At 37.2% G+C, this 13,907-nt stretch overlaps 1 protein-coding gene across 9 annotated transcripts in view; it reads right to left on the bottom strand.

The window, feature by feature from the left end:
- LOC140152983 (girdin-like) overlaps window positions 1–13,907 on the bottom strand; it is a 94,026-nt gene that overhangs the window by 15,267 nt on the left and 64,852 nt on the right. For all 9 annotated transcript variants that reach the window (XM_072175547.1, XM_072175544.1, XM_072175546.1 and 6 more), the window contains exons 9-20: window positions 10,987–12,371; window positions 10,172–10,299; window positions 8,637–8,726; window positions 7,401–7,626; window positions 5,917–6,183; window positions 4,637–5,022; window positions 3,873–3,978; window positions 2,784–2,929; window positions 2,396–2,476; window positions 1,854–1,899; window positions 927–1,098; window positions 306–428 (exon numbers count right to left, since the gene is read on the bottom strand). In XM_072175547.1, coding sequence (XP_072031648.1) covers window positions 306–428; window positions 927–1,098; window positions 1,854–1,899; window positions 2,396–2,476; window positions 2,784–2,929; window positions 3,873–3,978; window positions 4,637–5,022; window positions 5,917–6,183; window positions 7,401–7,626; window positions 8,637–8,726; window positions 10,172–10,299; window positions 10,987–12,371 — 3,156 coding nt within the window. The remainder of the gene's footprint in view (window positions 1–305; window positions 429–926; window positions 1,099–1,853; window positions 1,900–2,395; window positions 2,477–2,783; window positions 2,930–3,872; window positions 3,979–4,636; window positions 5,023–5,916; window positions 6,184–7,400; window positions 7,627–8,636; window positions 8,727–10,171; window positions 10,300–10,986; window positions 12,372–13,907) is intronic.

The following is a 13,907-nucleotide window of genomic DNA, read 5'->3' as shown; positions in this document are numbered from 1 at the left end:
AAAATGCACCGAAACCCCCATTCTATTCAACAATAACTTTCTGGCTTCCAAAAAGAACAAAATACAAAGGAAGGTGGACACTTGGTTTGGCCACATCTCAATATCAATTTTGCATACAGACTCATTTTGCTTAATCACATATACAAATTTTAATACTACAATTAATTTTTTAGGTTCAAGGTTCAATGCATCGTTGTTATGGAGATGGTTAATATCATTATCAGTATTTTCATGCTCAGTCCAGATGCAAATTAAGGATTAAACTCTAGGTTATGATTAGCTTGATTGGATTTCTTTCCCCTTACCACTACTATGAAGGCCTCTCTCTTCCAGCATTGACAGTCTGTTTGGACCACTTGTAGGGACGGTTTCCAATCTCCTCCTTTGTGGGGTGGATGTGGTAGGTTCGTCACTGGGTCTCCTATCTTCTGTTAAGTAATCAAAAGAACTCACAGTTACAAAACATAACACAGGTTGTAAATAGAGCTGGAACAAATTCCCAGGGTTACCCTAAGGTGATTATTTGATGAGTTTATAAGAATTGCGTTAGTTCACAATGCTTGCATGAAAGTTCATCATGGTACCATTGAGATGGTGCTAGCCAGTAATCCAGTAACAAGAGGTCAGAGTTCAATTCCTGACCCATAAGTTAAAGATCAAACCATGTCAAACAATATGTTCTCATTTTATATTTTGCAGATATATATTTTCACTAAATATCATTGCTAGTCACACACAACTGTCTGCAGACAATTTACAAAATTGATGAGTGCAAATTTTGCAATCCACTTTGACATGATTGGTTGGATATTGGTACCGGGCTCCCTTACATAAATTACATAGCGTACCCAGAAACACAATTTCTGGACAAGTCACACCCCTAGTTGTAAACAAACTTTTTGTAATATTTTACTAATCTGTCTCACCTAGTGACTGCACTGGTCTTGGTGACCCATCCAATGAATTGACCTCGGAACCTTGTGACGAATTTTCCCCTAGACTACTGCCGTCATGGTGTCCATCCGTGTGGTCAACAGATAGGTGTAGTGACTGGTCAAAATTCCTACTCTTCCTCTTCTCTTTGTCTTTATTACGAGACTGAAGAAAAAAACACACAAAAAGTGCAATATCCATCCCCAAAATGTCCGCAGGAAACTCAAACAGGTGTGTTCACTACGTAGTATTGCTATGTATGGTACAGGACTGAACTAAAGAGGAGTCCTAAAACATACAGTGTAGATGCAATACAACACAACACGCACAGTACACATGATGCCCAAGCCCCCCAAAAAATCCTGCCTATTCAGTGCTGAACAAAGTACAAAATGTTGCTTTGGTGCTAGGTGGGTGCAAATGTACAGATGAATTATCTTGGCAAGCAAACCATACTTTGACAAACCCAACTGTTGTTATGGTCAACTGTTGTCATGTTTTCTGTAATATACTAGGGAGGGTACTGCATTTATCTGCTTGACAGGCCACTACATGATCTCTGCTGAGATTTTCCTTTCAAATAATTAGAATAGTTTGAAGCTTTTTCAGCCTGTCCTTCTTCCCAAATGCTGCATCATTGTAGCATGCCGTTACGCATGCCTCAACAGCAAAACAATATAGGATTTAGTTTGCCTAGTACTGCCCAATGCATCTCTTCTTTTAGGCAGGTCCAGGGTAGTGGTTGTCTGAATGTGTTAATACATAATTGCAGTCATGGATTTTTTTTTCTCATTTCTCAATGAAATATTATTTAGTCATTAGTAGCTACAAAGTTCAGTGCAACTTTTTTAATATATGATCACCAAAAGAAAAAATGTTAAAATAGACATTCAAAGACCATTTTATTTTTGAATACATACCCTGTGTATTTTCTTGAGGAAGTTAAGATTCAAACCACCTTTATGCCTGTAGAAAGTTGCAAAGAATATAAGAAAACATTATCACACACAAACAGTAGAAACAGTAGATCAAAAAACAAATATTTGTCATTAAACCATTGGTAATAAAATTGTGAATTAGGTCTTAATAAGCAATTATTAAAGGTACAGGATGTATGCATGCAATCAATTTTGTAGTCAATTTTCTTTAACACACCAGTTACTTTTTAATATCATACATCTTTCATTTTACACATGTTGATGTAGTTTATGTGCAAGTGAATGTGAGGTGATTGGTCAATTGAATAAGCAGTAACTCATTTGCTGACATAAGCCTCTTCATAAGTGCCAGCCCTTGAAATACGCAAATATGTTTGCCTTCAGTGGCAGTGCCCTGTGATGTGTTGCCCTTAGTACCCTAGAATTTGTCTGATTTCAAATCATTCATAAGCACAACTGCCTCGATACCCTTGTCATATTGCTTTCAAATTGAGGATTAAATGTTGATTTTAAACAATACTTACTTTTTGGGTGGTGTTTTGTACTGGTCCATGATCTTCTCCTCTAGTTTCTCCTTTTGCCTCCTCAAGTTATGTAATTGTTCTCTGAAAAGAAAATCCATCAAACACATGGTAAAAAAAGAATAGTCTTGCCAATGTTTCTACTAATTTTTCTAAGAAAGTGTTAGAGCATAGTGGCATATAGCATTATATTAGTTCTCAATAGTCAGCCTGCGTGCCACATCCTGCCTGGTGGTTGGCCCTTAATTTGAACAGCTCTGAAATATACAGTAAACATAGCAAAAAAAGGTGTACTTGGCCCTCAAACACAGAGCTTTAGAAATGAATTTGGACCTCCATGGCATAAGTATAATTGAGAACCCCTGACATAGAGCATGGAAACACTACTCACTCTAACGCTCGATGATCTTCATGGTGAAGTTCCTTAGTTTCCAATGTCTGTACTAGTAACTCGGCATTCTGTGCCATCAGCTGACTCAGCTGCTCCATCAGACGCCTATTCTCTTCCTCAAGATTAGCATTCATCTGGTTCAGCATCTGCATAAAATAGCAATATCAAAAGTTCATGAAACTCTACAAATTCACATGAACAAACAGGGATTGTGCTGGCTTGAACGTGCAACAATGCACCGAAGCTTAGATTATTAATACACAGATTGGAATTTTCCATGCCTGTGCCCTCTAAGCGTACTCGAATTCAGCTGACGCCGGTACAGCGTACAGACCTGGCGACATCGCTTATCTTACGCGCGAAGCTTCTTTTGTGTACACTCGCACTGTTTGCGCTTATTTTGAGTTTGCTCACGCGGTACCTGACTTAGCGTCGATCCCCTGAGGCAACATGCCATGTTTCCGCGGTATGCACCAGAGTCTAACGCTGTACCGATTGAGCTAACTTGACTATAGTTTGATCAGCTCTTAACAGGCGGGAAATGTTAGGCTTTTACCACTACACCGAAATGTAGACCCACGTTAAGAGTGCTATTAGTTGACTTGTCTGGGCTATATTTTGTGTGTTAAAGAAAGTAGACAAAGTACAGGACTTCAATTAATAATTTGTGATGCTTCTGGTGAGTTGTCACAAGACAATTCTCGAAATAAAATATTTTGATATTAATCCGCGATGTTATACGGTCCGCCGATTACGAGCTGATCAAAGTATACTTTAAAACAAATGCATTAAAACAAAAGGTTTGCCTTTCACACTTCTTGATTTTGGTATCAATTTTATTAAATGTATTTAGCAACAATAGGACACTACCCGTCAATTGAGTGGGCTCTAAGAACTATTTTGATTGGCTACAAGATGGCCATCAGAGATATGGTAAGAATAGTTAGTAGGACTGAAAGGGGTTAAGCTTAAAATTACTAAGAGATTTACAAGCTCTAATTTTATAGGTTACTCAGATGATTATATCATGTCATTAACCAATCCGGGGCGCTATAAGAAAGGCAGTTGTACCCATGAGGTTACTCTTACCTCACATTTATGCTCCAACTTGACATTGTCCATTTCAACAGTTTGCACTTGATCCTTGGCCTCACTTAGCTCACCTTGTAATGAAGTGTGCTCTAATTGCAGATTTCTAGAACAAAAAGAAAAAAAATATGAAGAGTACATTTGAAACTGATATTTTCTGAACTTTGACACATGTACATGAAGGACTTACAAAGGTAAGTACAACTACCCAAAACTGACCTTCCAACCTGTTGATAAGATTGCTATTAACACATGTTTTTATAATACATATACAGCTTACACCTTCACACACTAATTAGGTAATGATTCACTACCAAGTATCACTTTTACATCTTCAAAAAGAAGAAGGAAAAAAACCCAGTTACGTGTCCAGAAGCTTTCATCCTGGTAGGTTATGATCAGGGTTGTAGCTAACCTGATTTTAGTGGTAGGCTCTAAATTGCTAAAATCCATGAATGGCTTGGGACACAATCTTTTAAGTGAACGCGAGTGATCGGGGAATAAGTTTGGGGTATCACCCCCCTAAAAAATGTTTTTTGTGCTTTTATAATGAAACAAAAATCATTAAAAAAAAAACTTGTGCCGGGCGGTCAGTGTCAGTGCTACAACCCTGGTTATGATCCCACCAGAGTGACTGAAATGTGCCCAAAATTTAGGAGCCCAAGCCCCCCAAAGACACCCACTGATAACATAGCCTTGGGACATGAAGTCAAAATGTTTCAATCCTGTAACAATGCTTGGCATTGCATCAACGAATAACTTACCTATGTTGTTGCTTCAAAGCCCTGAGTTCCTCTTCTACATCCGAATATTCCTGATTTAATCTTGTATGACTACTGGTCAATGAGTTCAAGTCTCTTACTAATGTATTCATCTCCTGATTATCATATCTCAATTTCTTATACTTTTGTTCTTCTTTCTGCAGACTGTTCTGCAAGGAGGCTACATCCTGCAACCGTTTCTCTGCCTCCGCAAGACGGTTCTGCCAATCTTGGAGTTCCGTTCTGGCACTACGGTGTGTGGCTTTCAGCGTCCCATGCTCTGTGATGAGTATTTCATGCTCGTTGGCCAAAGTGTCGTGCAGTGCTACAAGTGTTTCATGATCATTGAGGAGGGCTTCATAGTTGTTATCCAATTCTTCAAATCGTTCCTGTACATTTCATAAGATCGGCATTAGTTTAAAGAAACAAACTTGATATACATTTTGATCACTTGAACACTTCCTGCGCATAACCCATAAATGGGAATATTCCCTTCCCTAAGCATCTAAGATGGCCACCATGGCATGAGCAGCCACCTTGGGTGCACAGTAACAGTGAATTTCAAAACTGTTTATGAGGAATGAGGAACAAACATTTGAAATGCTTATAAAGCAATTGCAGTATGTTTTCCCTTACTTGCATATCGTCAGCCTGCTACGATAATTGCCTACGTCATTCTTTTTAATTATGAGAACAAAGTACCCCAATATGGTTCAAGCATGCATTTAAACATATAAATTCACCAATCTTTGCACAAGAACAAATGAAAATGAGACAAAGGGAATAATCAAAAACAATAAGGATGATTACTTATATAACCATATTTTGTACTTTGTTCTCAAAATTACAAAAAATTACTTAGGCAGGGTGACGATATCCAAGATGGCCATAATCAGCTTGTCACATAGGTGCAATAAATGGGGCATGTGCAAGGAGTGGCATTTTATGTCAGTGCATTTGAGCGCTGTGAGAGATGGAAGTGATAAGGAAAAGGACAAAATTTTATACTTAAATATTTGTTGTGGACACTGGATTTTACACAAACAAAACCTTATCCCCCCAAAAAAATGAAGGAGAAGAGCTCACTTCTATTGGTTCAACTCACAAATTATTTGTTTTTTTGTCGCTGCGCGCATCAATTAAGTCCCAACTTACACTCACGTAAATTCACAAAAGCTTAGCCCAGTCACACAATATGCCAAGTGAGGACACATTCTACATTAATCCAGGAGGATGTTTTGAGTCTCATCTATTACGAGTTGGAAAAAGTAAAGCGGCCTCACCTTTAACTTCTCAAATTCGCCATCTTGAACAGACATCTTAGCCAGGGTGCTTTTGTACTGGAATTGCATTGAATCTTTCTGCGATGCAATGGTGCTGTTTTCCACCTGTAGCTTAGCTAGCTTGGATTGCAGGCCTATGTTCTGTTCTTGCCCTTCCTCGTCTTTGGAATGTAAAGTGGTGTTCTCCGATTTGGTCACTTTGACCTGGACAGTAAGATTATCCAGCTGGGTCTTCAGACTTGTATTTTCCGCCAATAATGTGGCATTCTGTAATTAGACGTGCAAATTGGACAAGTTAAAATCTATGATGACGAAAACAATCATTGATATGCGATTTAAAAATAACTTTTTTTCTATTCTTTGTGAACATTAATAAAAGAAATGGTATTAAATATTACGACCAAACAAAATATAATCTGAATCAGCACTACGGTGAAAAAATCTGTTATTGGTACATTAAAAATATTGTTCAGTCAATAGCAAATCTTTTAACATCTATTGAATATATAAGGGCAAATGTATACATTGTTTTAAAATAAAATTGTTAGTTCTGATTTATTCTGACCACATTCAAAGCATAGATACATTTGACAGATATGCATGTGGCATAATGCCTAAAGTCCGAACACTTGTACGAGGCGTTCTGCAGGGGTCCAGGGGGCGCAGCACCTGGCGGGGGTTGCAATGGAGCCCTCTGAGAAAATTTTTGTAAATTTGACAGTGAAAATACCAAATTTCCTGGCTTTTGGACCCCTTGGTTCTAAAAAATTTTAAGCTTACTTACATGCTGTCTACCTGATTCACCATTTTCAGCGGATGTAGTTGCTGCAAAACAGCTCGGTAATGTCTCATTGAAATCTTTTATCTTGCATTTCGTCTGGTGTATAAGTGATTTGCTGTGTTACCACTCGAACCGTACGTAAACTTATGGTACAGTACACAGCACTTTGCCGGCACTATTAAATTTCCTCGTAAAATGCACTGTGGTCCTTCAATTCCAGCCATTTCTATTTTAATTTATACCGTACAATAGCACCAATCTTTCTTACATCGGCAAATCTATTGACGATTTCCATGATTGCAGTAAGCTTTCATATATTTTAAAATCATTCACACAATCACACAGCGAACTCATCAGGTCAAAATGCTTAATGGCAGACTTACTCGCATGATCGCATCTTCCGTAAGTACACTGGCAATTTTAACTACGATATGAACTATACGTACATCAACTTGTTACAACCGTAGCGATCAAAAGAAAGAAAGAAACTATCGGATCGCCTTTATATAAGTTTATTCCAGTCATTTTACTTTGTTATTTTGCTTTTTTTATAACTAAGGATTCCAACTGGATTTCCCCGGCACAAACAAGACGTACGTGTCGAGCCAGAAATTTTTGCAAAAATACGAAAAGGCCGGAATTCCAGCAATTGCCGGATGTCTTACATCCCTGATTTAAAAAAAACACTAAAAGTGACACGCACCGTTCTTTCTAACTCCACCAGATGATCCTTCATTTGCATAATCTGCCTAGCATGTATGCGATCACTGTCCTGGCGCTTGAATTTGGGAGCATCTGGAGATTTGTCATCGATGGCAGCACTCTGTACTTGATCCTCTTCCACACGCTGCAAGAGTGATGTGTGTTCTCGTTTCAGAGACCGAAGTTCATCGCTGATCTTCTGGTTTCTACTCTTGGATTCTTTTAACCTGCAATTTAAATTTATTGGAAGAAAAGTTTGATTTGAGAAATTTGGCATTTTCAGGAGATTATTTATGCACATATGTCCTCAATAAAGTTTTCACAAAGTTGTGTTAATAGAAGTTTTTAAAATCAACCAAGTCCATTTCTTTAAATCTTAAGTTTCTGACATACTTTATGACAACTTTGGGTAATTTCTCCAAATATATGTACATTCAGAACTTATTTATATCTCAAGTAAAGATGAGTACAAACCAACAACAACAAATCATCAGCAATCAGTATCACACTTGAAAAAGGGTATCGTACTTTGTGTGCTTTGCAATTGATAACCCTGCTACCTACATGTGATACTCATAAAAATATAACCATAACACAAGAATCACTTTAAAACTTCTTCTTTTTATAAAAGTTCTGCAACATCAATAGTTTCAATAAATGATAATAAATGCATTTTAAAGGTGATAATAATAAAACAGTGGTCCATCCACTGTTCTCAAATTGTTGAATTTGTATAAACAAAACCTACCCCAAAAGCCTGACAAATATATGTCAACATTGATAGGAAAGTGCAGATAAGATGACCTGTATTAAATTCCACAGACCTTGGTTCCTGAAGGTCTTCTATTACTTTCAAGAAAAATTCACAGTCCATTGAATATAATGCTGAACCATATTCTCTTATATAATTGGATTATTCCATTTGAAATCCATACAGCCCCTATGAAAGACATGACCTTAATCCCCCACACAGGGGGTGTAGATTTCAAATAGAGTCCCGCATTCAGTTAACCCAATTTGAAATTCACAAACTAAGATCATCTCTTTCATGTGGGTGTATGAATTTCAACTGGAATAGCCCATTGCTTCATCAATGTTATCAGTATCTATCATGGTTCTTTGAACGATTTATTGAATAATTGATTTTAATTAACAGTGATGCATATATAAATATCATCCATTGCACTGATGTTGTTTACAGCAGGCTGCTGGGTCAAGATAACTAGAGTTCACTGACCTTGTCTCAAGTGTAACAACCTTTTCTTCTTTGATCTCTAGACTCTTCTTCAAAGTATCTTCCATGCGATTCTCCAAAGCTTTGTAGCGGCTAAAAAAAATTAACACAACAATAAAAAAAAATGATTCTGTCAAGTTTGGGTTACAATGCGCAAGGAGGTTTGAATGGTATGCTTTATGCAATCTACTACACATAAACTTATCAATAAACAAAAACATGTAATTTTTTAACTCATGAAATTTGTAATTTTTATGAGTTAGAGGCCAGTTTGCTTGTTGTTGGTATTTCGCAGGTAACAACAAAACCCTATTCTACAAGCAGACTGACCAAATTGGGCAAAAATTCATTGATTTTGAAAGAAAAAATGTCAGCAAAGCAATTTTTATGATTTTAAAGGATATAAGGACATTTGCCAAAAAACAAAAGCCCTACCAAGTGACCGTACATAGAAAGGACCATCCACCTGTAGAACAGAATTTTTTTCCTGACCATGACCTGATCAAGTACTAAATACGAGGACAAAATCTGAAAAGTCAAACTGTTAAGTTTGATACGGTAAGAAAGAACATTTTTACTAGTTGCACTTTGGACTAACTTCCTTAAGATTAGACCCTGCAAAGTCTATGCATTCCACAAATATAATGGAAATGAAATCAGTAAAATATTGAATGAACTGAATGCTAAATCATATCACAACTCAATTTACTTAACAAATGCGAGTCTTATATTGAGGTCTACAATAAAAACAATATGTTTTTGAATTTTGAGTTGTATTCCTCCAGTGTGGTTTTTTACAGAACAATTAAACAACAAAGCCAATAGGATACTACATACTTCCACTTGTGGAATTCACCACATTTTTGTTCACAACTTTTAACTAAAAATATCTCGGGTATTAAATTTTACTGAGATAATGAGAAAAAAAAAGAGCTCTCTTCTGATACCAAAATCTCCCGTTTTGATAAAGAACAATGGGGGATGAGGTTGTCGATCGGGTCAAGGACCTGTAACACTTTTCATAATTATTGTGTCCATTATTTTGGCTTGCAGTATCAGGCAATAATTCCCTTCACATTCTATTTTCAGCACAAAGTAGGCTTTTTCTCACAGGTTCTGATCCAGGATGGATAGTTATTCACATCAATATGTCATATTTTGTCAGTGGCATCAATAATGCCAATCCGGCTTCCAGACATGCATCTTGCTTATTGAGCACCTACAGCCACTGGAAAATATGGGTTGTTGATGGCGTTTTCTATGCAGTGACTTTTTACGATGAAAACAACAACTGGTGGTCTGTGAAGTAGGCTAAAGCAAATGTAGGTGAATTTACTAACCTTTCGGAGTTTTGAAATTAAATCAAATTAAATATGGAACTTACTATTTGCAACTTTGTGATGTTGCTTCTGGAACCACCAGACTTCATCAGGCCAACTGCCAAGCTGGGCTGGTCATGTAAATTTCAGTGTTTGATTTATTTCCAAAACCCTGTTTAAAACTACTGGATGACTAAGAACATTCACTCATTTACTAACCTTTCATCACTTGATAGTTCCTCTTGAAGTAACTTCTCCTTGTCCAAACCAATTTTGTCCAATTCTGTTGTAAGTTTCTCCAATTCATTGCTGAGTTGTTGCGTTGTAATTTTCTCTTTAACAAGTTCCTTAGGATGGGATAAAAGTAAAATAAAGCATTTACTGAATAGCGTTACATGTAATTATTACACTTGATACGTTCAAATAGAGATAACAATGTTACACTTAAAGGCACTATCTGTGAATCGCTAAATCTAGAATATCATCAAAAATCAGAGTTTTGCAATTTTTGTAAAGAGTGGGGGTGTGGTAACAAATTCTGAAAGTGATAAGACCGAACAAGTTACTTTAGTGAAATGGATTTTACGATGCGTCATATGTTACAATTGATTTTAAGACTTACGAAGCTTTGTAATGTTTAGTGAAATGGACCCCGTGTTTAATGAAGGGGTTAAACTAGGAAAATCCAGACTGGGGTGTTTATGTTATGGGGCATCCAACGTATTGGACTGTCACACTAGGGGAACCAAATAAGTGCAACATTTTTGTAAGGTCTGTAATGAAATGATTATTAGCACCTTCAAGTATAAGCTTCACAACGGTTTACACCTGCAGTGCTTAGCAAATGCAATCACAAAAACTCTTAAATTCAATGTTGCCAGGAGCCTGGCCTCGCAACATAATCCAGAGGTACATTTTTTCAAATCTGTGAGCAACACACAAGCATGGCTGAGCCCAAACTCTCATCGTCTAGCCTATTTATGTCTTGCTGCAAGCTTATAATAACCGAAATACTAAAGAAAGTTGTTAGTTACCTCTCGTAGCGATGCTAATGTCTTCTTGTCCATGGTAACCTGTTTCAATATATCCTTGTTTTCCTTTTCTAATTCTTTCACTCTGTCCCCGCTGTCTCTGTGTCTTGTTACGGTCTTCTGCAACTGTTTATGATCCTGTTCAAGAGTAGCTGCCCTCGCATTAGCCTCATCCACCAAGTTATCCCTTGCTTGTAACGAATGTTTCAATCTCTTATTTTCCTTTTGCAAAAGAGACACCTCATTGTCCACACTCATTTTTTGCAATTCTAACGTCCTGCAATTTTTCTCAATGACCTCCACTTTTTTCTCGGACAGTTTGGCAGCGTCCACCTGTTTCCTGAGTAACTCAACTTCACTGTCCAATTCCTGTGTTTCTCTTTCCAGCTTCTCAACTTTCTGCTTGCTAAGCTGGATCACAGTCTCCAGGCGCTTGTTCTCGTTTTCTAATTTCATATTGTCCACTTCGAGCTGACTGACTTTGGCTTCGAAAGATTTTAAAGACACCATGCTCTTTTGCAACTGCCTATTCTGTCGGTCTAACTCTTCTTTATCATGCTCAAGCTGTGTCACTTTGCTTGCAGTGCCTTTGACAGTTTCCAACGACCTTTGCAATCGTTGGTTGTCAGCTCTCAACTGCACGATTTCTGATTCCACATGGTCCATTTTCTCACATCTAGATTTCAGTGTTTCTAGAGACTTTTCGAGCTTTCGTTTTTCAAGCTCCAATTCAGAATTGCACTTTTCCAGTTCTTCTTGTTTGTCACACATCAGTTTCAATGTGGCAATGTTCCTCGTCAGTTTGTCCTTCTCGGACTCCAACTCTAGATTCTGCTTTTCTAACTCTTCCAGCTTAGTGGAAGTCTCTTTGAGTCTCTCCTGAGCTTTTTGCAACTGTTTATTCTCATGCTGCATCTGAGAGATTCTACTCTGAGTCTCCTTGACATCCTCACATAATTTCTTGTTCTCTTTCTCCACATCCTGTACCCTCTGATCAATATCTTTGATATTCCTCTCTCTCAATGTCTCAATGGTCTTGTTGAACATCTCCTTCTCAGCATCCCATTCTTTAGTCTGCCTTTCCGCATTTTCCTTCACTGTTCCTATTGTATCTGTAAGAGTCTCCCTTTCTCTCCTCAGCTTGTTGATCTCTTGCTCCAGCTCCAGATACTTCTGCATGTCCTTGGTGGTGGCTGTTTGAAGTATCTCTACCTTCTTGCCAAGTCTTTGGTTTTCCTTCTCCATCTCCAACACACGACTATTGTGCTCAAACGAAGTTGTGTCCTTAAAGTTCTCAAGCTCCTGAATAAGTCGCTGGTTCTCTTTTTCCAGACGTAAGATACGGGAAGAAGCCGAGTCGTCATATTCAGATTTTAAATTGCCGCCCACTGAAAACAATAAAGAACAAAAACAAAACATTAAGAGATCATGAACATGTCATAACAGTATCAAATACATCTCAAAATATATTCTTATAGCTTGCTAAACAATAAGTTGAGGCAGTTGTTTCGCGTGTGTATCTATGCAGCATTTTAAGCATGTGCACATCATAGCTTTAAAGGAACTCTAGCGATTTGAAGCTGCACCCAATGTAATGCACATTGACATCACTGCCACATCAGGGTGAAATTTGGTATTGTAAAAGATGCTATAGAAGTAGACTATGCCATAGTCAAATTTTATTAAAAATATGTTATTAACAAATTTTATTAAAAATATGTTATTATTAGTCATGATGAACCCATTTCGTTGAACTCAAAATTATACTGATGTTTATTAAAATTAAAGTATTCAATAGTAAAATGGTCATAAAGAGTTAAAAATATCAGACGATTAGTGACAATAAAAGTAATTGAATGCAACATTATCTTGCATAATTATAACGGCTCGCTTTAATACTGAACAATTCTGATTTTGGAATCTACCAGTTTATTGATAGCGAACCCCGTAATTTCGACTATGAACTTTGAATTGTAAGCAGAACTTTACCCCCTGGACTTTGCTCTCTAAAAACACACTGTCAAGCATACTTGTTTATCAGTCCATTAACCACAAGTACTAAGCCGGACGCTAGATGTTTGATGAGAGATTAACTTTCACGTCAACACAAAAGCCCCGCAAATACCACAGACAGTTGTTTACGGTGTAGTTAATGGTAATGGCGCTGGCCCAGACGATTTAAACCATAGCGGTATGGGCGACCAATCACAAGACAGATCCATTTAAAGATGCATTACATCATGGACAATTTTAGTTAGGCCAGAAATTGGCCTAACTCTCCATAGAGTCCCGTGTTAAAAATCTTAACCGCAAGGCAATGTCAGTAGTCCACTTGGGAAGCTAACAAACAGGGGGAGTAGGGTGACTGATCAGATGTGAAAAAGATATCAATTGTGCACACATTAATTAAATCAGAGTTTTAAGCTTAAATACAATATCCAGAGTATGCACAATGGGCAAGTGGACTAGTACGGGGTAGTCTACTATAGAAGTGAAAATTTTTGCCTGATGAAAATTAATTGAACTTTACAAATTTTTAACAGTTTCACTTGGGTCTTTTTTATTTGTGATTCTATACACAAAAGGAACATATAATGCGCAATTATTATTTTCACAGTAGCTTCTTGGAACAGGAGAAGCCCAAAGATAAATGTATTTCAAAAAAAGTCCACTTTAACTATGCGCCTCAGTACAACAATTGCTTTTGATGGATTTTAAGATGTAAACGTGGTGTGAAAAGTAGCACACTTAAAATTCCATTTGATTTTTGAGGGAAAAAATCTTTTGAAGAAGAAACAAACTTGTGAAAATCTTTAAAGGCTAAGCTACCTTTCTACCTATCAAATCAATAACACACATGCCCAAGGATACAGTAAGATATGTGTCATTGCAAATGTGTTAGAATCCCATAAACTAGTTTCAAA

Source organism: Amphiura filiformis, chromosome 5 (genome assembly GCF_039555335.1).
Source record: "Amphiura filiformis chromosome 5, Afil_fr2py, whole genome shotgun sequence".
Lineage (NCBI taxonomy): Eukaryota > Metazoa > Echinodermata > Ophiuroidea > Amphilepidida > Amphiuridae > Amphiura > Amphiura filiformis.
Note: the sequence above shows the minus strand (reverse complement) of the source record. Positions and strands in the feature narration are given on the sequence as shown.